This window comes from Vulpes lagopus, chromosome 5 (genome assembly GCF_018345385.1).
Source record: "Vulpes lagopus strain Blue_001 chromosome 5, ASM1834538v1, whole genome shotgun sequence".
NCBI classification, from domain to species: Eukaryota; Metazoa; Chordata; class Mammalia; order Carnivora; family Canidae; genus Vulpes; species Vulpes lagopus.
This window is the reverse complement of record NC_054828.1, coordinates 113,931,929-113,955,721: the sequence shown is the minus strand read 5'-3', so window position 1 is coordinate 113,955,721 and position 23,793 is coordinate 113,931,929. Positions and strand designations below refer to the sequence as shown.

At 38.8% G+C, this 23,793-nt stretch overlaps 1 protein-coding gene across 12 annotated transcripts in view; it reads right to left on the bottom strand.

The window, feature by feature from the left end:
• The window catches only part of DTNB (dystrobrevin beta), a 234,984-nt gene that overhangs the window by 133,406 nt on the left and 77,785 nt on the right, over positions 1 to 23,793 (bottom strand). For all 12 annotated transcript variants that reach the window (XM_041756399.1, XM_041756402.1, XM_041756393.1 and 9 more), the window contains exons 7-8: positions 19,458 to 19,563; positions 16,362 to 16,528 (exon numbers count right to left, since the gene is read on the bottom strand). In XM_041756399.1, coding sequence (XP_041612333.1) covers positions 16,362 to 16,528; positions 19,458 to 19,563 — 273 coding nt within the window. The remainder of the gene's footprint in view (positions 1 to 16,361; positions 16,529 to 19,457; positions 19,564 to 23,793) is intronic.

The window sequence follows — 23,793 nt, the reverse complement described above, 5'->3', positions numbered from 1 at the left end:
AAAACACAGCTCAGGAGAGAATACCAGGAAACACAATATCTGGTTTATCAGAGGTAATCAAAAGGTTTCATCACTAACACAGAACATTCCATCACTGAACCTGCTGTAGTCACTAAATGGAGAGAAAATGAATATACAATACGCATGTATTAAACTTCTTTAGAGAAACAGTTCTACCCTAAATCTGTAACAACAGATCTCAGAAAGCACTAGTTTATTTTTTTTAATAAATTAATTTTTATTGGTGTTCAATTTACCAACATACAGAAAAACACCCAGAGAAAGCACTAGTTTAAACAGGCAACAATCCTGATACATGTGAGTTAATACAGACACAAGCAATTCACACTGTAGGATCATATGGATCCCTGTAATCCTGTCCACACATGGAGGTAGGGTACACATTCTCCTATTAAGCTCTGGTGGCCACCTGTAAGAATCAGAAAATCTACAGCCGGAGAAAGGGCTGTGGGGGAGTCATGGCTGTGGGAGGAAATTGCTCATTTGAAGAAGTTGTTTGGGTTAAGTCATACATTTCTCTCCAATGGAAAACCTCCCTGTCATCTCTTTGCTCTAAGAATAATCAAGCTGGTCGGGAAAAAAAAAATGCCTTATTGTTCATAAACTAAACACCAATACTTTCTTTGATAAGCATCCATCTTTTTAAACAGCTGGGTCCATTTCAAATGTTCTGCTTTCAAACTCAGCACTTTTGCAGCTGTAAATGGATTTAAGAATAAATAGTGCATCCGAATACCATAGTAGAGTGGGGGCAATGTTCAGATGCTGAAAAAAGCAATATTTAAAACTCTCGATCAACCTACTGAAAATGCTGATAAATGCTATCAGGATATCTCCAGCCTATTTCTTCTCTCCACCCTTTCCCTTCTATCTCTCAGATGGCACTATAAAGTCCACCATTTCAGAAGGAGCACGTTGGTCAGTGAAGCAGTCAGTTTAGCAGCTGTTGATCAGGAGAACTTCAGGGCATTTCTCCCTGGACATCATACACAAGGACAGGAGAAAAGACAGGCACCCAGAGCTCCACATGCCTGGCAAGACCTCTCCCAACTAATAGCGTGATAGCACCATGGTCTGCATTGGACACTATCTAGGATGGATTCCAGCACAAACTTTGTCATAAGGTTATCACACCATGCTTGTTTCATTAGAAATCCAAGATTCCCACTTGGATTCTCAGTCCCATAAGGCCCTGTGATACCATTCACAACTCCATCTCTCACTAATCCTCAACTCTCATTCTACTGGTCTTCATGATCTCCACTCCCAAATCCATGCTCTGGCAGAGAATCCTCTTCTCTGAGTGTTACTTCACATTCTCGCCCTGGGAGGAAACCTGGCTTTCCCTGAGGGCTTGGCTGCTCCTGCAGCCATTCAAGAAACAGCTGCTTTGGGCAGCCCCAGTGGCTCAGCAGTTTAGCACTGCCTTCAGCCCAGGGTGTGATCCTGGAGACCCGGGATCGAGTCCTACATCGGGCTCCCTGCATGGAGCCTGCTTCTCCCTCTGCCTGTGTCTCTGCCTCTCTTTCTCTCTCTCTCTCTCTCTCTCTCTCATGAATAAATAAAATCTTTAAAAATAAAAAATAAAAAGAAACAGCTGCTTTCTCTCTTGTGCCCTCAAACTGCTGAATCTTCTCCTAAAACTCACTGCCATCCTCAGATCATTTTCCCTTTTCCTTAAAACCCCAGTTGTGAATGTCATATCATCAGACCAAAATACTAAATATCTGTAGTGGAGTCCAACATTACAACTGCCATAATTCTTGTTGTTTCCAACGTCCACGTAGTTGACCTTTCCCATATACTAGTTACAGCAAGTCGAATGGTGGCCCCCAAAAGATATGTCTGCATCCTAATCTCTGGAACCTGAGAATATTACCCTTTATGGCAAAAAAAAAAAAAAAAAAAAAAGTGATTATCACCTGCTAAGGGAAAATAGGATTAAATTAAGAATCTTGAGACATAGTTTATCCTGGATTATCTGAGTGGGCCCAAATGCAATTACCTGTATCCTCATAAAATAGACACACAAAGGAAAAGAGAAAGAGGTAGAAGTGACATGACCAAGAAGGCAGTGATTGCAGTGATGCAGCCATAAGTCAAGAAATGCCAACAGCCCTCAAAAGTGAGAGGAGGCAAAGAATGGTACGATGGTTAATTTCATGTCAACTTGCTGGGCTATAGGATACCCAGATATTTGGTCAGACATTATTTTGAGTGTTCTTGTAAGGGTGTTTTTAGATGAGATTAACATATAAATTGGTAGACCAAGTAAAGCAGACTCCCCTCCCTAATGCGAGTTGGCTTTTTATGCAGTTAGCTAAAGACCTGAGTAGAACAAAAAGGCTGACCCTCGCCCAAATAAAATAGAATTCCTCTGGCCTGCCTTAAAAGTAGGACACTGGCTTTTTCCTGCCTTCAGACTTGAATTGAAACATCTGCTCTTCCTGGGTCTTGAGGCTGCCAGCCTTCAGACCCAGACCGGAACTTCATCATCAGTTCTCCAGGTTCCTAGGCCGTCAGACCGAAATTGGCACTACACCATCAGCTCTCATGGGCCTCCAGCTTGCTGACTCATCCTGCACATCTCGAGACTTGTCAGCCTCCATAATTGCACGAACCAATTCCTTATAATAAATCTCCTTATATACAAATACTTATGTATAAATATATGTAATGTATGTATAGGTTCTGTTTCTCTGGAGAACTCTAATACAAATGGATTCTTCTGTAGAATCTCCACAGGGAGTGTGGTCCTGCTGACATCTTGATTTCAAATTTGTGGTGTCAAGAACTATGAGAGAATAAACTTCTGCTTTAAGTCACCAAGTTTGTAATGATTTGTTTTGGCAGCTATAGGAAACTTATACACTGGTCTTCTTGAACTAACCTTCAACTACCTTTCCCTTCCTCTACATCAGCCACCAGCCTCACAATCACATCCTGGAACATATTTCTGCCAATTATCATACATTGCCTAAAGTCTCAATTTCAAGCACCCCACTCTCATACAAACTTCTATCTAGCTCACTCCTTCAAGGACCTACCTACAACAATACTTCAGTGCCAGCAGGTCCTATACTCCACTGAGGCTACCACCTTCACCTAGTCCCTTATCTCCCTCATGGCCTCATTTCTCCTTTAATCAACCTACACACCACGGCCCATTACTATATTCATTTCTTTGCATATTCTCCAACACCCCCTTGCTAGTTGTCTTCCTTTGTCATACTCTATCTAAAACCCCAACTTTATACATTTTGCTCCTCTACCCTCTTTACACTGGGGAAGTGAATATCCCACTATGCTGACTGGTCAGACTTTGAATTTATAACCACCAACTTCAAGTCAGTCATTCCATCTCAGTTTAAATGTCACTTCTTCAATAGGACTTTCCCTGACCAAGTTAAGAATAAATAAATAATAGCTTTAGTGAGATATAATTTACATACCATAAAATTCATCCTTTTTAACATTACAATTCAGTGGTTTTTAGTATACTGAAAGAGTTGTACAACCGTAACTAATATCTCATTTCAGAGCATTTTCTTCACCCCAAAAAAGAAATCCAATACTCATTGGCAGTCACACCCTATTCCTCCTTCTCCTCAGCCCTGGGCAACCACCAATCTGCTGTCTCCTTGCATTTGCCTATTCTGGACATTTCATATAAATGGAGTCATAAAATATGTGACATTTTGTGTCTAGCTTCTTTCACTTGGCACAGTTTCAAGATTCATCCATATTTAGCATGTATCAATACTTCATCTCTTTTTCTTGTCTAATAATACTGCATTATATTGACATACATTATGCTTATCTGTTCGTCAGTTGACTGATACTTGGTTTATTTCCACTTTTTAGCTATTTTGAATAATGTTGCCATGAACATTCATATACAAGTTTTTATGTGCACATGTATTTTCAATTCCCAAAGGAGAATTCTCAACTCTCACCTAGGAGTACTGGACCACATCGTAACTATGTTTAACCTTTTGAGGAACTCCTAAGCTGTTTTTCCACAGTGGAAAATTTTTACATTCCCACCAGCAGTGTACCAGGGTTCCTATTTCTTCACATTCTTGTTACCACTAGCTATTGTCAATCTTTTCTTATTTTAACCATCGCAGTGGGTATGAAGTGGCATTTCATGGCAGCTTTGATTAGACATTTCCCTAATGACTAATGACATTAAACAACTTTTCATGTATTTACTGCCCATTTATTTGTATATCTTTCTTGGAGAAATGTCTATTCAAGTCCTTTACCCATTTTCCCCCTAATGTTAACTTTTTTTTTTTCATTATAAAACCCCCATGACAGAGAATTGGCCATCTCAACCATTACTTCAGTAGTGTTAAGTATATTCATTCACACTGTTGTGAAACAGATTTCCCAAATTTATTCATCTTGCAAATCTGAAACTCTGTACTGATTACACAACTCTTATTCTTTCCCCCACCCCCAGCTCCTGGTAACCACCACTCTACTTTCCCTTTGCTCATGTTTAAATTGGGTTACTTGGTGGTTTTTGTTGAGTTATAAGAGTTCTTTATAATTCTGGATTCAAGTCACTTATCAGATATATGATTTGCAAGTATTTCCTCCTTTTCAGTGAATTGCCTTTTTACTGTCTTGATGGTGTTCTTTGAGGCATCAATTTTTTAATTTTGATGAAGTCCAATTATCTATTATTATTCTTTGCTTGTGCTTTTAATATCACATCTAGGAAGGTAGAGCATACCCCAAGGCCACAAAAATCTATGCCTATGTTTTATTCTAAGAGTTTCCTAGTTTCAGCTCTTACATTTAGATCTATAATCCATTTTGAGTTAATTTTTTATATTTTATAAGGTAGGAGTCTGGTTTCATTTTTTTGTGTGGAGATATGCAACTAACCCAGCATCATATTTTGAAAAGACTATTCTTCCCCTCCTGAATGGTCTTGTCACCCTTATTGAAAATCTGTAGAGAGATGCCTGGGTGGCTCAGCGGTTGAGCATCTGCCTTTGACTCAGGGAGTGATCCAGGAGTCCTGGGATCAAGTCCCACATTGGGCTCCCTGCATGGAGCTCGCTTCTCCCTCTGCCTATGTCTCTGTCTCTCTCTGTGTGTCTGTCATGAATAAATAAATAAAATCGGTACTCCTGGGTGGTTCAGTGGTTGAGCACCTGCCTTCAGTTCAGGGTGTGATCCTGGAGTCCCTGGATCAAGTCCCATATCAGGCTCTTTGCATGAAGCCTGCTTCTCCCTCTGCCTCTCTTTCTGTCTCATGAATAATTAAATAAGATCTTTAAAAAAATAAATAAATAAAATAAAATCTTTTAATTTTTAAAAAGAAAATCTATCAACAACAAATGTAAGTGCTTATATTTAGACTCATAATTTTATTCCATTAATCTATCTATACATCAATCCTCGTGCAAGTACTACACTGTCTTGATTACTATTTCATTACTGATAAGTTTTAAAGTCAGGAAGTATGAGTCGTTTGTGTTCTTTTTCACAATAGTTTTGGCTGCTTTGAATCCCCTGCATATCCATATGAATTTTAGGATCAGCTTATAGAGTTATGCAAAAAAAAAAAAAAAGCAGCTGAGATTCTCATGGATATTGCATTGAATCTATAGATAAATTTAAGGGGCATTGTCATCTTAACAATATTAAGTCTTTAAATCTACAAATGTGTAGGTTTTTTTCTCTTTACTTAGGTTTCCTTTAATTATATTTCTTAAATATCTTTCAATGATGTTTTGTAGTTTTTCCAATACATGTGCTATGTAGCAGGTATCTAATAAGAATTTGTTGAATAAATACAAATAAGTGAGTGAACTTGGCAGCACACAGATCTGCTCCAACTGGCCTAAGAAAGCAAATGTCCATTTTGTAAAATGCCTCTGGGGGCTACATGGCAAGGAACTGTAGGTGGCACCTAGTGGCTGAGAGTCCTCCCTGACGGGAAGCTGGTGGGAAAACGGGGACCTCAACACCATACCTGCAATAAAATGAATTCTGCCAACCAGTGAGCTGGCGAGAGGACCCCCCCCCCCAGCCCAGATGAGAACTATAGTCTTGGCCAACACCCTGAATTCAGCCCAGTAAGACCTAGAGCAGAACATCCAGTCATGCCACTGCCTAGTCTTCTAACGCACAGAAACGGAAATAACAAATTTGTTGTTTTAAGCTGTTAACTCTGTGATAATTTATTATGCAGTAAAAGGACACTAAACTAAAATAGTGTCCATAAACATTTTACCCAGGATATCCCAGTTTATGCATGTTGTCCCAGCATAAAGAATAGGGCTCCTTTTACTCTTAAGTAAGTCTGCATTACATGATAGATAAATTATATAGCCACCCTCACAATAATTTCACCTCCCAATTCCTAAAAACACATAGATGGGAAAATAAATAGCTACTACCTGAAAGGGATGCAGGAGAAGGGGAGCTCCTAAAGGATAACCAAACTTCAATTAAGACAGGGAGTAGAAGAAATGCTTAGAGAAGCAGTAAAAGTGAGGGCAGCTAGCTGACTAAGAAGTAGCAGTTCTAAAAGTACTTGAGATGTGGAGGATTATAAGAAGGATGGGGGTGGGTAATGAATCACCAACGGATTAAGATGGGAATGGTGGTGCCATGTAAGACAGCAAGACCAGATAGCTTACCATGACAGTGAGTAATGAAAACTGAGGGGGGGGGGGGGGGGCACCTGGGTGGCTTAGCCACTTAAGCATCTGCCTTCAGCTCAGGTCATGATCTTGGGGGTCTGTGACTGAGCCCCACATCAGGCTCCCTGGCATCAGGGAGTCTGCTTCTCTCTCTTCTGCTCCCTCTGTGTGCTCACAATAAATAAATCTTAAAAAAGAAAGAAAGAAAACAGAGGTGGGAACCACAGTAGACAGTCTCAGGAGCTTTTCTGAGGATGTGGGGCATTGGACTAAACGCCCAATTTGTTGATTTTATTTGGAATGTCTTCATGTATTTGTCTTACCTTGTGCTACAGCTTACCACAAGTCGGGATACTGTCTTATGCCTTTAAAAAAAAAAAGCCAGTCCTCCTAAAAAGGATCCCTCATGCACTGTTGTTGGTGAGAGATAAGCTGGTACAACCACTGTGGAAAACACTATGGATGTTCTGCAACAAATTAAAAATAGAATGACTGTATGTTCCAATAATTCCACCACTGGGTATTTATTTACCCAAAGAAAACAAAACAAAAATATTAATTCAAAAAGATATATGCACCCATATGTTTACTGTAACATTATTTATAGTAGTCGAATTTTGGAAGCAACCCAAGTGTCCATCAATAGATAAATGGACAAAGAAGGTGTGGTATACATGCAATACAATGTTACTCAACCATAAGAAAGAATGAAATCTTGCCATTTATAACAACATGGTCGGACCTAGAGAGTATTAGGCTAAGTGAAATGAGTCAACCAGAGAAAGACATAAACTGTATGATTTCATTCATATGTGGAATTTAAGAAACTTAAACAAAGGGAAAAAAGAGACAAACCAAAAAACAAACTCTTAACTATAGAAATCAAACTGGTGGTTAACTGAGGGGAAGTGGGTGGGGGATGGGTGAAATAGGTGAAGGGGATGAAGAGCACACTTAATGATGAGCACCAAGTGAAGTATAAAGTTGTTGAATCACTGTATTATACACCTGAAACTAATATAACATTGTATGTTAATTGCACTTAAGTTTTAAAAGTTAAATTATTTTTAAAATCTCCTGCCTAGTTTTACACTATGTATAAAGTAGTCATTAAATTATAATGTGACTATTTGGATCTAGGCAGAAGCATGATCAAGAAGCATACTTTTTTCTCATTGAATACATATTCTCTCATAATTCTGGAGATGTGAGGAGAGGTGTGCTAGTCACATGAGAATGAAATACTGCTTCTGACAAGGACAGATGAAGAACAATCTTAACTGGTCCAGAGCTATGACAAAAAAAATTTGCTCTGGGTCTGTAAAGCAAATTATTTAATATCATAAATCAATATACTTATACTTACTAGACACATGTGTGTTACCTGTTAATATTTTTAAAAAATAGGCAATAATATTAACAGAAATTGCTAAACAAATCCAAGTACTTCCTCATTTATAGATTTTAAAGAACAAGATAACTTTGTTCAGAGGTAGAGCCTGCCCTCTGCTGGGAAAAAAGGTGAAATTTCCATATATTCCATATTACGTAACTGCCTCTACTAAGCCACTCAGCTAACAAATGGTAGCCATGCTACAAGTGTATTTTGTATAAACACACACACACACTTCCTGCCAAGTGGAAATCAGTCAAATTTTTCTTGGTAAAGTGAAGACCAGGACAAGCAGAGATGTGAATGTAAGGTACAGGTGAGGGCAGGAAATGGCTTCTTTCTGGCACTTCTTGCATAGCCAGAAACAGTTAAGAGTTTCTGTTTGGGAAAATGGAAAAGTTCCAGATGGATGGTTGGCAATGGTTGCACAACAATATGAATGTGCTTAATGCCAGTGAACTGGACATTAAAGAGGTAAAATGTAAATTTTATGTTGTATATCTTTCACAGTAATGGAAAGAAAGTGAGAGATATGACACAGGAGGAAGGGGAAGAGGAGGAAGGGAGGAGAGGAAGGAGGGGAAGAGAAGGAGGAGGAAGAGGACAACGACTGCAAAGGAAGGATACATAAAGTAAATCAGAAAAGCATGTACGGCCCTGACCAAGGAAAACAAAGGTCAGGGTTAAGATCATTTAACTATACCTGAAATACTTTAAAAGAATTTTCCTCCAAATCTGAATCATTTAAAAACGGAGATAAAAATCCCAGTAAATATTATGCATCGCTGTTTCGACAAATTGCTCTTCTAAAAAGTATAACTTAGTAGAGAAACATGATAGGTAGTTTCTCTGGGTGAATTAACCATTTAAATGGAATGTCTTGTTCAGATTGTAAGGTGTTCTCTGTGTGGCAGACTGGATGCACAGTTGGACATACTCATTTGTACGTTCTTTCATTCATCTATTTAACAAATGCTGAGCATTAACTGCATGCATGCATAACTGCATCATCCCACTCACCACACCACATGTGCTCCTTTGCGATGGGACTTAGCACCACCGCTGCCCCCCAGCACCCTCTCCCTCCCTGCATCTGGACCAGCCCTAATGCCTCAGGGATGCAACCAACACTATTTGGCAGAATGTGACTGCATGACTTCCACAGCTCAGGCAGGAAAGGCAAGGAATTAATAGAGATGGAACACTGATTCTCCAGATGCTTCCTCCAGAGATGCTCTCTCTGAAAACATAGCCACCATGCTGTGGAATGCACAGGCCACATGCAGGCCACAGGCCATACACAGGTTGGTCCAGTCTACCCATCTGGCTGAGGCCAGCCTTCTAGCTATCCCAGGGCAGATGCTGGATATGGGAGTGAAGAAGCCTTCAGTTATTCAAGCCACCCACCCTGCCTGGTATTTCAGACACCCAGCAGAGACCCCAGATATCATGGAGTAGGGACAACCCAGCCCCTCTGCCTTGTCCAAACTCCTGACATCAAACCCAATGGGCCTAATAATGGTTGTTTTTATGTCACTAGTTTTAAAGAGGCTTATTTTGCAGCCTTATTTTCAATAACTGAAATACTGTACACCGCAGGCCTCTTGGTGGCAGGGTTACTTTGAATCTAGCCCAAGAACCTCAGAGAAGATGATGAATATATTCTTGCAAACTAGAATGTAAAAATGAATACTGATTACATGGCTCAGTGCCTTGTTTCCATGTGGGGGACCTTCTCTGGAAGACCCCTCATTCTTCCGACCAGACTGGTTGGTCCTAGGAAAGGAATGAACATGCCAGCTCAGCCTCTTCCCCTCCCTTGTTTCCTGGTATCTGCAAGCATCACAGAAAACACACGTTTTCCTCTGTGCCCTGAGCCACAAGCTACGGGGCTCTGCTCCCTGCTGGAAAGGCTTGTATTGGGTTGAGCTGTATTCAATTCAGGAGCCACTGGCAAGTCCATTACTTCTTCACAGTTAAAACTACCTTCTTGAACAGACTGGCATCTGCCTAACTCCCAACTGCAACTGTGAGTGGGGAAAAGCAAAGTGGGATTAATCTGGTCTCCTAAAATCCCACTAATAAAAACTGTTAGAAATAGATCACTTCAGTTAGATTTTGTCCCCATCACTCCACAGAAACTGTTCTTGCAAGACAATCCCTACATTGTTAGATGAGGGGCCACTTCTCAGCCTTCTCACTTGATTGTCACAGCACTGGACACAGATGATTACTCCCTCCTCCTCAAAACACTAGTCATGCAAACGTTTTCCAGAACACTTGCTTTCCCTGGCTTTCCTCCTGCATCACTGCTTGCAGGTTCTTTCTCTTCTCCCAGATCCCTTAACGATGACCTCTGAGGTCAGTTCTCATTCCTCTTCGTTCTTCTCTCCTCTATCTCTACTCATTCACCTGGTGGTACCATCCAGTCTCATGGCTTTAAATATCAAGTACTTGCCAATGACCCCCCCTCCCCAAGCTGACTTTCTTTTTTTTAAGATATTTATTTATTTATTTATTCATTCATTCATTCATTCATTCATTCATTCATGAGAGGCACAGAGAGAGAGGCAGAGACACAGGCAGAGGGAGAAGCAGGCTCCATGCAGGGAGCTCGATGTGGGACTCAATCACAGGTCTCCAGGATCACGCTCTGGGCTGAAGGCGGTGCTAAACTGCTGAGCCACCGGGCTGCCCTGAGTTTTCATCTCAGACTCCTTTCTTGATGTCTAGACTCATGTACTACAGCTTATTCAACAATTCTATATGGATATCTAGTAAGCACCTGTAATTCTGAACTGAATTCCCAAAGAGAACTCTCAATCCTTACCTCTATGTGTGCTCTATCCACAGCTGTCTCATCTCAGCTGATGACAATTCCATCCTTCTAGTTGTTCAAGGCAAAATCTTTTTTTTAAAGATTTATTTATTTATTTATTTATTTATTTATTTATTTATGATAGACATTGAGAGAGAGAGAGAGAGAGAGAGGCAGACACACAGGAGGAGGGAGAAGCAGACTCCATGCCGGGAGCCTGATGTGGGACTCAATCCCGGGACTCCAGGATCACACCCTGGACCAAAGACAGGCGCTAAACTGCGGAGCCATCCAGGGATCCCCTTTCAAGGCAAAATCTTAACTCCTGTTGTCTCACAAGCCATAGCCAACCCATTAGGCCAATTTATAAAGTATATTCTTGTCCCACCCTTGTCACCACCTCTACTGCCACCATCCTACTGAACCTGGTTTTGATTACTGCAATCATCTCTCCTGAAATGGTCTCTCTGCTGCGATCTTTTCCTCCCATTTTACTTTTTACATGTTATACAGAGTGATCATTTTATTTATTTTTTTAAAGATTTATTTACTTATTTATTTATTCATGATAGACATAGAGAGAGAGGCAGAGACACAGGCAGAGGGAGAAGCAGGCTCCATGCTGGGAGCCCAACGCAGGACTCGATCCCAGGACTCCAGGATCGTACCCTGGACCAAAGGCAGGCACCAAACTGCCAAACCACCCAGGGATCCCCCAGACTGATCATTTTAAAAGATAAATCAAGCCATGCGATTCTTCTACTCAAAATCCTATAAAGACTCCTCATTTCCCTGGAGTAAAGGCCAACATCCTTACAATGGCCAGTAAGGCCCTTGTGAGCTCTCTAACCTCCTCCCCAATAGCCCTCCTCCTGTTCACTCCACTCTGGCCACACATGCTTCTCTGCTGTTCCCTGAACTCAGAGGCACACTCCTGCTCTCAGGCTTCATGCTGAAAATGTCTCCTCTTATCCAGATGTCTGCTAACAGACACCAAAGATTCTGCTCAAATCTCACTTCATCAGCACAGCCTATATGACCTGATACTCTGGATTCTACTTTCTGATTTCTTGCTCATGTGCAAGTCCAGTGTAAATTGACCAAGGGGCTCTGATCCATCAACCAGATACCCAGGCCCCTTTCATCTACGGACTCTAGCCTCTACTAGTTTCTTTGGAAATATTTCCATGTGGCCAATGTCTACTGGGAGTGAAGGGTAAAGAGGGGATGAGAGGACACATCTGCTTTAAATGGCCTTGACCCCAGAAGTTACACAGATCACTTGCAAATAAATTCCACTGGTGAGAACTAGTCATATGGCTCCATCTGGCTGCAAGGAAGATGGGCTATGTCATCTAGGTATAGGTCCAGGAAAAGAAGGAAAACATGGATATTAGTAAGGAATTCTAATCACGAAATACCCTTCTCTTCCCTCTTCCTACACATAAAACACACTCAAACTCTCCCAGAAGAAAACCTAAGGTCCCATTTAGTCAGTACACCTAACGTCAAGTCCAGGACCTCTGGGTACATCACAGACTTCTTCAACAAGACCACATTGTAGTTCCTTACAATGCAAACCAGAAACAGGGCAAATTATAGGCACCCACCCTCCCCGGTTCCAATATACAATGAAGGAACATGAGCAGGAGGTTCTTCTTTATCCAATATCCTCCTTGGCAAAGTGAGCTCTGGCATGCCCTCCCCAGGTACCATGCAACCTTCACAACCCACCTCTTCCCAGAGCAAGTTCTGCGTCCTTAAAAAGTAGTTTTACAGTTCAAACAGTCAATGGCTTGTTAAGTGCAGGCCCACGGTTCCTTTGCCAATATACAATTCCCTCAAAAACTTAGTAGGCCTTTGATCTATTTATTTCCAGTCAGTTCCATGTGCCAGTAACCACACACAAAGTCCTTTCCTAGACACAATTCTCAAGCCTGATTTATGTCTTTGCCTCCATTCCTCTTGCTTTGAAGTAACAGAAGCCACCTGGAGGCCATATGAAACAATAGGTCAGCAGTTTCCAACTTTGGCTGCATGATAGAATCACTTGGGGGAACTTTTAAAAACTGCCTTATCTAAGTTTCATGTACCTTTGACCCATTAAATCAGAAGCTACATAGGTAAGAGCAAGGTGATTTTGATGAACAGCCAAGAATGAGAACACATGCCCTGATCTGATCTTCACCATGGGACTAAGTCACTTTCTTTGACTGAGAAAGTTCAGTAGGCCTTTATTGCTCAAAGCCTTTCTAACTCTTACCTATTGCTCTCAAGGGTCTATAAGCAATCTATTTTTCCTGTCACTGCTCCAACTGTCAGAACTTTCCCTATCCCCTCTCATTTTTTGCTTGAAAACTAACTTCTTTCTTAAGCCCATCTCTTTTTTGTCATCCCTAACCAAAAACAGTCAACATAAACTCACCTACCCCATCCTTTCCAACCTCTGACCTAGAGCTCAGGTGGCATGAAGTGTGCCTTCTAAATTATCATGGATGACAAATCTACTCAATTTGTCACCAAGGCATAACATGGGTTTCTGTCCTCCCCAATTCCAATATTAGTGTCCTCTTGGGGGTTACTTGACTACTAAATCAATGAACACAAATTTTAAGGTTTTGCTTTAACAGAACTCTACTTCCTATACCAACCATTGTAGCAAAAACTAAAACCTCAGAAGCTTAACACAGAGTTTCTCTCCTGCTCCCCTCAAAGTCAAGCAGGTTGGCAGGACATTCTTCCCCACCCATCATTCAAGGACCGGGTTTCCTTTCATTTGTGGTTTTATCCTCCCCTGGGTCCCAGTAAAATTCTTTCCACTAAGCTGGCAGAGAGAACAGAAGAGGCACTCAGCTATTAACAGTCTTATTCTGGGAAGACACATATCACTCTGATCACATTCCACTGATAAGTGCTACTTACACAGTCCTTCCTAGATACAGAGGCAGAGAAATGTAGTCTAGATGTGTGCCCACCAAAAATAGGAAAACAGCGATGTCAGTGAACCCTAATGGTCTCTTTCATACCCTTTACAACTTAAGCCCCACAGGGCAAGAATTTTCATAGATGTATCCCACATGCCTGTAACAGTGTCTGGCACACAAAGTAGTGACTCAAATAATATCTTTTGAATGAATACTGAATGCACACAATGAATCACAGATATAATACTATATGACACTTTTTTTCTAAAATAAAATCAAATGAATGGATTGATGACTAAAAGAATAAATGAATTACAATGCATAGTTACTAAGGTAAAACATTAAACAGAAACTTTTGGAAAAATCAGAGTAAACTTCCAAGCACCAATATAACCTATCAAGTCTACAATACAAATTCATATAAAACTTGTTAAATGCACACTAAATTTACCTCTTGTGAACATAGAGAAATATTCATTCAAATACTAGTATAAGAACAGTGGACAATCTTCAAAAAATTACTATCAAAGTGATTACACATCTTTTTGTTAATGGAAACTTCTTTACCCACATTAGTCTCAAAATTCACTCACATCTTCCTCAAAGAACAATGGTACTGCACATACAGTTCTAATGTTGAAAACAAGTTACACACAGACACACACACACACACAGTGCCAAAAAACCTTACCAGTATGCATCAGTCACACATAATTCATATACTCATCAAAATTCAGAACTGATACCAGCTTCATGCCTATAAGACTAGATTTTTCTTGAAATCTTCAGTCATTACAACAAAAATGAGTGAAATTAAAAAAAAAGAAAGCTGAAATGAAAATAATAACAAATGGGGTTTTGGCTTACTTTACAAGAATGTTGTGAGGATCATGCAGAAATACAAGAATTCACTTGTGATTTCTGTACTTTCATTTATGTATGTTTTAACCTAATGACGAAAATTCAATGGAGTATTTGAAACACTGCTTTGTAAGTCATAACACAATATGCAGTCACTTATCTTTAAAAAAAAAATGTAAAATTCCCATTTCTAAAAGGACTACAAATTAGCTAAACGAGCAATTTCAAACTAAGATGAACAAAAAGTTCTTCACTCTCTTCCCCTCAACATCTAGAATGAGAATTTTGTCAGGAGAAACACTCCAGGGAATCCAATCATTATAAATGGTAACCTAGCAAAGAGCCAGCTCAGTATTGAGAGTTATACTCTAAACAAAAAACAGTGGAAAGAACATTAACAAAGCAATTAAGTGAGACACTTGTACTTTAAGAAAGGGAAAAGTAACAACTTGAAAATCTATAGATTATCTCTATTCAATAAAAAAGAGAAGAAACTACCACATTGTATTTTTTTTTCCTTTGCTTGTTTAAAAAACTTTAAATAATCACTTCTCAACCAAAGAATACTGGAATTTACAACACAAAACAACCCAGGATAGGATGTTCAGTTTAACAAAATTTTATGGTTGAGTGTAACTGAAAACCTATCTGATTAAAAAAAAAATTATCTCTAACATGTCAGAGATATAGGAAGTAAAACGTACATGTGGGTTGAAATTTATTTTTTTTTTTAAACAAATCCCCAATATGAACTTACTTGCTTTTTTCTGGGTTGAGTTTTAGAAAGGCTAACTAGAAAAAAAAAGAAAAAAAGAAAAGCCCCTGGTAACTGAAGCTTTCTAATACTTAAGGTCCAGCAGGATGAACAAGGGTAAGAACCTAAATCCTGATTTATATGTATGACCCTGTATATTGTTCTACCCTTTAGCAAACCAACCAACCAATGAAACCCAGAGGGAAAAATTCTTAAATCAACTTTTTGGAAATAAATGACTGGCATTTTAAGTATCAACTTTTTGGAAATAAAAGTACAGCATTTAAAAAACTGAAAATAAATTGAGAAAAGGAAAGAAAAATGATTGATGCTAAGCTGGTTACATGATTTACAACCAGCACAGGACAAACACACACATCGACTTCCACCCAAATATTGTTATTTAAAGGATGACTTTTGAAAGTAAGGACACCAATGTGGCAACTGTAAAAATACAATATTTCTTCAACTTCAGACAGACAAAAATTTAACTCCTTTACTTCATGCACCTTTCTTTGCAATATTTAATTAAGCCCTACAGTGAAGAAATATGAAGTGAAGAAAATATGCTTGAAAAAAAGAACTTTAAATCTTACTTAAAGCTCAAAGAATAAGCTTTAGGGGGATGCCCCTTGCACAATTTTAAAATAAGAAGACACTTTTCACTTACTTTTCCATTTCAATTGTAATAGTAACTCCTGGAATTTTAAAAATTCTACTTTTAAAATCAAGTGATGGAAATAAACAAAAAAAATTAGGTGACGAAGCACAATGTATTTGCAACTCATCATAACCGTTAGCATGAAGATTTGATTACACCGCATCCTTATTCTTTAGGCATCTATCAGGAAGCTGGCCCAGTGCTGTCACTGCAGAGACAGATTAACAGTAGAGGACATAGACTGAGACACAAAGTGATTACCCAAGAGGAGTGCTCCTTCATCTGGTGTTGGTTGCTGTGAGGGCCGCTGGCATGGCCACGCCAAAAGCAGTTTTGGCAGAGCTGGTAGTTGTGGCACTGCTGGCATCGGTACCGGAAACCCATCATACTCTCACAGCGGCAGTAAGAGCATTCCACGGGATGGAAGACTTGCGGAGGGCAGAAAGCAAGGCAGGGGATGGACGAGGTGGGGGTGAGGGGAGAACAGGGGAGAGAAAGAAGTCATTTTCATTGAAGAATAAAGTCAATACAGTGGAAAACCAAATATCATGTAGAAAAGCAAAGGTGAAAACAAAATTAGAATTGAAAATTCTAAATTGTCTTTTAATTAACGGAACCTGCCATTTACCGGAATAAAAGGGAAAGACAATAGAGGAGAAAATGGTTTTTCAGGTTAGAATATTACATTCCAATCCACCTTAGAAAATAACCAATTTCTTTTTATTTTTTTTTCTTTTACCAATTTCTTTCTTTTTTTTTTTTTTTTTTAGTGAAACTCATGATTCTCAAAACTCAGATAAATATATAAGGAAAGAAGAGAGAGAAGCCCTCTCAGTCTAAAACTTATTTTCCAAACCTGTTGCTTTTTAAAGAGATATATCATTGTTAGCTATAGAGACATTTATCTCCTTCACTGACATGAGATCTGTGAGAACCAGGATGACATACTACGTGTCTCTGTTACCTGAAAATACTATGTATTTTACTCAGTACCTTCAACTGAAGGCCTTCAAATGTTGGTTGAATTAAAAGCTACCATACATCTGGGTGTAAGTGGTAACTGGTAAAAAAAAAAAAATCAGGTATATTACCATGTTAGTTTTAGGTAAGAGTTCTAAGTAGAACAGTAAAATAAAGTACTCTAGACTAACGAAGGGGCAGTGATTTGGAAGAAGAGAAACTCAAGGACCTGTCATTCTTTTCTCCACTTAACGAGCATCTCACTTTATGAAAAACTGCCAGGTAGCAGTCAGGATTCATAGAGATTGCTGGGATTCTCTTACAGTCTGAACCTCCAGTTCATTGAGTGGGAAACGGGCAATGCACAACTGTGTGTTACAGGCGGTTGTTTATACTTTTAAGTGTTGGTAGCATAATTAATTGTCCCCTCTGACAATTTAATTCTGAACACAAGAAATGGAAGTCAATAGGAAAGGGGCATATAGTATTTAAGTCTTCATTTGAATAACTCTTTCTAGCATTATGTGTACAAATCCAATCTTATAAGGATTTTTGGTCCTGTTTCCAAAAATGTACATTAACTAGGGAATCAAGACTCAAAAAACAAACAAAAATGAACACTAGGAGAGAAAACCAATGTAACAGGATCATTAAAGACTAAAAAAAAGTAAAATCAGGAATGAGAACTCCAAAGGACATACTTCCTTTAAGAAATTCAAGCTTTCTTCTAAGGCATAATGGAAGTATTAAGAAGAATCTGTGCTCCAAATTAAAACTATACAACCTAGTAAAGTTTTACCAAATAACACTATTTCCAAATCAATCTAGAGCTCACATCAACAGAGTCAACATCAACATACCAGCATTTATAATTCTATACAATAATTTTTATTGATATTAAATAATATATGTACATTAATATTAAATTATTAAGTACATTCTGATAATCTTGGTTGAACATGTATATATATATCTGTGTAATTCTTCTTCACTTCTATACCAGTCAAGAGCCAGTGCTTGTATTAGACTGTGTAGTGGGTTGACCAGGTGGATATGGAAAGAACCAGAATGTGGAGAGGATTACTAAGTATACTGGGTCAATTACAAATAAGATCAGGTTTTGGTAAAAGTATTCTTTTTGGAAGAATGCATCATGTTGTAATCTTCTTATATACAATATAGTTGGATTAGTAAACCAATATAAAAAGCACAATTCTTGTGTAGATATCTACCCTATAGTTACTTCAACATAATTCAAGTGATGAATTTCATAGAAAGAGCCCAAACTACAATACCATATAGAAATACCACAATTTTAGAATTTATTTCCCCAACATAAAAATTAAGATATGTAGATAAATGTTATTGTGATAGATAAAATGTTTTATTTTCAAGATATGTCAATGAGTTCATATTATTTCTCTGTAGCTGAGAAAAATATCACTAACCCCATAAGAATGTAATCAATAAATACTATACATAAAGTCACAATAAAATGTTCATATGGATAACAAAAATCAGGACAAATGAGATTCTTTCTATATGGTATGGCAGATACAAAATGATTTTATAAAACAAACAGAATATAAAAGTCCTAAAACACTTCAGGCTTTAAAAGTATTGCCTCCAAAAGAGCCGATAATACTCCAATAATACTATAATAACTTAACAATATAAATCTCTATCCAAAAATCCTGTTAAAAAAATTAGTTGCTGAGGTGCCTAGGTGGCTCAGTGGGTCAAGTGTTCGGTCTGCCTTTCCCTCGGGTCAGGATCTCAGGGTCCGGGGATGGAGCTTCAAGTCAGGGCTCCCTGCTCAGCAGGGAGTCTGCTTCTCACACTCCCGGCCCCTCCTTCACCCATCTTGGCTTGTACTCTCTCCCTCCCTCTCTAATAAATAAAATCCTTTTTTTTTTTTTAATTTTAGCTGTTTTAGTTTAGTCAAGAGAGTCTACACCTTTCAGAAAATAATCCTGAATCTAAGGTAGCTGTGAACTAAAGCCACAGTGGGGCAAAAGGCTCAGAGGTTTAAAAATAAAAGGCATGGATGAGAGAGAGAAGACAGAGTGTGGACGTGTATTTCATGCTTACAAAGGGGAAAAAGAGAGCTCGGCTTTTTAGCACCTCTCAGCTGTTACTGGTTCTCTTTGGCAGAATAGGAAACACCAGGAGCCTTGAGAGAAAGGAGGTGGTTACATAAAAACTACAGCCTTCCCTTTATCAAACTCACACAAGCTAAACAAGGAGATAAACCGATAACAAAAAAAGAAAAAATTAAGAAGTTACTGGAGATAACTACCATTTCAATTCCAAGCAAGACAAAGATATGGATCAAATCTCCGGAAATTCATATATTGTCTATAGCTCAAGAGACTGAATGACAAAAGTTCTGCTTACCATTCTCAACGTGGGCGAGCCTATGCATGAGAGGTAGCCAGACAAGGCACTGGGGAGGAGGATCGGCCATCATCGTGTCTAAAAACATATTTAGCATTATCTTTTTCTGTGAAGAGAAGAAAAACAAACATACTTTATATTCTTCAAGTACCTCTGAATTCCAAAATTAAGTTAATCTAGAATTCTCTCAACCAAGCTGTAATGAATTCCATGTGAAATTCTATAGCAAAGTACAATAACATTTTACATTACTATAGACATTGCAACACATTGTACATTACCACTATATTCAATGCATTTCCACACACGTTGAGTCTTAACCACATAAGGTAAATAGTTTAGATATCACTATCTTCATCTTACAGATGAGAAAAAGAAGGAACAAAGCATTTAAATGATTTATAAAGATCTTGGGACACCTTGGTGGCTCTGCTGGTTGAGCATCTGACTCTTGGTTTCAGCTCAGGTCATGATCTCGGAGTTGTGGGATTGAGCCTTGCTTCAGGCTCCGCACTCAGCAGGAAGCCTGTTTGGGATTCTCTTTCTTTCTCTCTCTCTCAAATAAATAAGTAAATCTTTAGGGGATGAATGAATGAATGAATGAATGACCTGTAAAGGTCCTACCTAAATCGCATAAAGCGAGGACTGGAACTCAGCCACCCTTCAAATTACTATTTCTCTTACCTGTGGGGTAGACAGACATTCCACACCTTGTTATAGAACAACATCATTGAGAGCAGAAACTACTCCATTTGTTGTTTACTGTATTGCCAGCATTTCAGGGTTTTGGGTTTTTTTTTTTACGATTTTATTTATTTATTCATGAGAGACTCACAGAGAGAGAGGCAGAGACATAGGCAGAGGGAGAAGCAGGCTCCATGCAGGGAGCCTGATGTGGGACTTGATCCTGATACCGGCACTCTGGGATCACACCCCAAGCCAAACACAGACACTCAATCACTGAGCCACCCAGGCGTCCCTTGCCAGCATTTCGTAACAGTGCCAGGCACACAACAGGCACTGGATAAGTAATCATTGAGTCCATACAAAAGTGAGGAGCAAACACTGTTAAACATCACTTGACAACTTTCTCATTTACAGAAAGAAAACTAAAGTGCAGAAAAGTGAAGTAATTAGACCCAGTCACAGAGATAATGAAAATAGACTCTAAACATCCAACGTCCATCACTCCCCTGTAACACCACCTCCCCAACTAGACTGCTTTTTTTTTTTAAGATTTAATTTATTTATTCATGAGAGACACAGAGAGAGAGAGGGAGAGAGGCAGAGACACAGGCAGAGGGAGAAGCAGGCTCCATGCAGGGAGCCCGACGTGGGACTCGATCCCAGGTCTCCAGGATCATGCCCTGGATCGAAGGTGGCACTAAACCGCTGAGCCACCCAGGGATCTCTGTTTTTGTGTATCTTTTTGGTAACTAGGAGAATCTTGATTCCATTGTACATAAGGAGATAATTCTTATTAACAATAATCTTAAGAAAAAAAATTGGTAAGTAGGGAACAGAAAAAGGAAGATAAAGTAGATGGCAAGGCAAGAAAGAGACTTTTGTAATAAAAACTTGAAAAAGAGGAAGAAAAGTTAAGGAAAGCCTCCAATTGAGGACAGAGATTGGAGGCCAACATTGAATAGGGGTAGGGCAGGGGCAAGCAAGAGGGCTTATGGAGGGCTTCCTACTGTTTGACAACAGTAGGAAGTTACCATCCAAAGGCTCTTTATAGAAAGCTGTGCACTGGTGGTGAGGTTTGAGAAATACCCACTTAATTAGGCTAAATAAAGTTTTCCAAAGTGTTTTCTATCTCAGGCATCCAAGTCATTGATGTTTCTGAGACCTCAGTGGAACCTCAGAGGAATGAGTGAACAAAACATTAAAAACCAAACCAGAAAGTGACAGAACATTTAAAGGGAGGTTCAGATACAGAAAATGCCTCTAAATAAGGATATTTGCATAAATGCAACAAAGAAATAAATAAAATTGTCTACATAAAATTACTGGGAAAGAAGATGCTGGGAAGTTTTTTTTAGCTAGTAAGAGGTAGTAATCAAAACTAAATGTATGTTTAAATTAATATTTCTATATTTTTATACCTAATATCAAAAAATTACATTTCTACAAGTCTACCTACAATCCTAACGCTACTTTCTCTTAGAAAGTTTTGATTTGCCTATCATGGAGGTTTCTCTTTTATTTTATTTTATTTTTTTATTTTATTTTTTTTAGGTTTCTCTTTTAATACTCAAGTTGAAAAAGGACAATTTATACTTGACATCTCAGAAGAGCCTGATAAAAATACTCAGGGTCAGTTTACAAAAGTTGTCCTAAAGTCATACTGTAATTTGAATTCCTCCAAGAGCATGAGAAATAAAACCAGAACTGTGTCCAGTACTCTTGTCTTCCATTTGGAGAAAGTCACTTAACATTCTGGTTTCAGGGGCACCTGGGTGGCTCTCAGTGGTTGAGTGTTTACCTTTGGCTCAGGGCATAATACCAGGGTCCTGGGATATAGTCCTGCATTGGGCTCCCTTGCAAGGAGCCTGCTTCCGTCCTCTGCCTATGTTTCTGCCTCTCTCTGTCTCTCATGATTAAACAAATAAAATCTTTAAAAACAAAAACATTCTGGTTTCAGTAGAGCAGTGCTTCTCAGAGTGTGGTCAGAAGCTGCCCTATAGGTCTCTAAAACATTTTCAAGGAGTCCATGAGGCCAGAACTATTTTTAAAACAATTCTCAGACATTACTTGCCCATTTCAAAATATGTCTCTTATAGGTGTACAGTGGGGTGTGCCAGAGGCAAAGTGGCATATCCACAATCATCTGAAAAAGCTACTAAAGCATTCCTCCTTTTTCCAATTCCTCCCTATGTGAGGCCAGATTTCTTTCCATACTTTAACCAAAACAACATATCACAACAGAACCCATGGATAAGCAGATAGGAGAACCCAGCTGTCTTCAATGGAGCCAAATATTAAAGCAATTTGCAAAAAAATGTACTACCATGGCACTCTGGTTAAATATTTTTGTTTTGGAATATGTAGTTAATTCTTTATAAAAATGTATTATTTAAGATGTAACAGATTTATTGTTATTTTTTTTCATGTAGGCTCCAACTGGGTGTGGAGCCCACTGTGAGCTTGAACTCATGACCCTGAGATTGAAACCTGAGCTGAGATCAAGTGTTGGATGCCCAACTGATTGAGCCCCTTAGGCGTCCTATCATTGTTATTTTTAAGTGACAATAAATACCTTTAATTTCTCAAATTTAATCTTTAGTATAGAAATATCAATAGGTATAACCCACATAAACAAAAGCTCTTTGGGGACCTCAATAATTTTTATTGTAAAGAGGGCAGCCCCGGTGGCGCAGCGGTTTAGTGCCGCCTGCAGCCCAGGGCGTGATCTGGAGACCCTGGATCGAGTCCCACTTCGGGGTCTCTGCATGGAGCCTGCTTCTCCCTCTGCCCGTGTCTCTGTCTCTCTCTCTCTCTCTCTGCATCTCTATGAATAAATAAATAAAATCTTTAAAAATTTTTTTTTATTGTAAAGAGGTCCTGAGACCAAAAAGGTTGAGAATACCTGAGATAGAATTCCTAGCTCAAAAATTCCATGACTTAGTAAATAACTGTGTGGAAGACAGGTTGGCTCTTTTTTCTCCTTTTTTATTTTTATTTTTCTTGAGTTGAACACATCCTTTGCATTTCTTCTTATTTTTATAGCACAATATTTATAACAAAAACTATAATAAAATTGCAAAAACTGTACATTCCCACAATTCTCATTTTTCTGTATTTCTTTCCAAATGTATATATGCATCTATGTAATTATGTACATAGGGTAGACGAAAACATATGTTTTTTCACTTAACTTTTTATTAAATATTAATTGTTTTGCTATGAGGTCTTCATTTCTAATCATTTTAACAGCTGTCTGATCCACTGAGCAGAGACACCATGATTTATCTCTGCCTTCCTCTATAAAACACGCTGTTTCTATCCTGTGTGTACTCACCTTTTTTCTTGGAAATGAGCTTTCTTTTTGTCACCTACCTCCCTTGCCCTTTGTTATTCTAAGCCTCAATACTATTACCCTAGAGCCATTCTCACCTCCTTCCCTCCACCCATGACTACATTTCCCCCGTTTTACAGGGGGGCAGGGACCATTTCTTAAAAATGAGAAACCCAGTATCAGTAAAATAACATGAAAAAACAAGTAAATTAGTTTAGCATTGGATCATCACAGGTGCAATTTCCAACCTCATCATTTCCATTAAAACTTCTTGTTTCCTTATGGACAACATGTGAGTATTTCTTATCCATTGCCTTA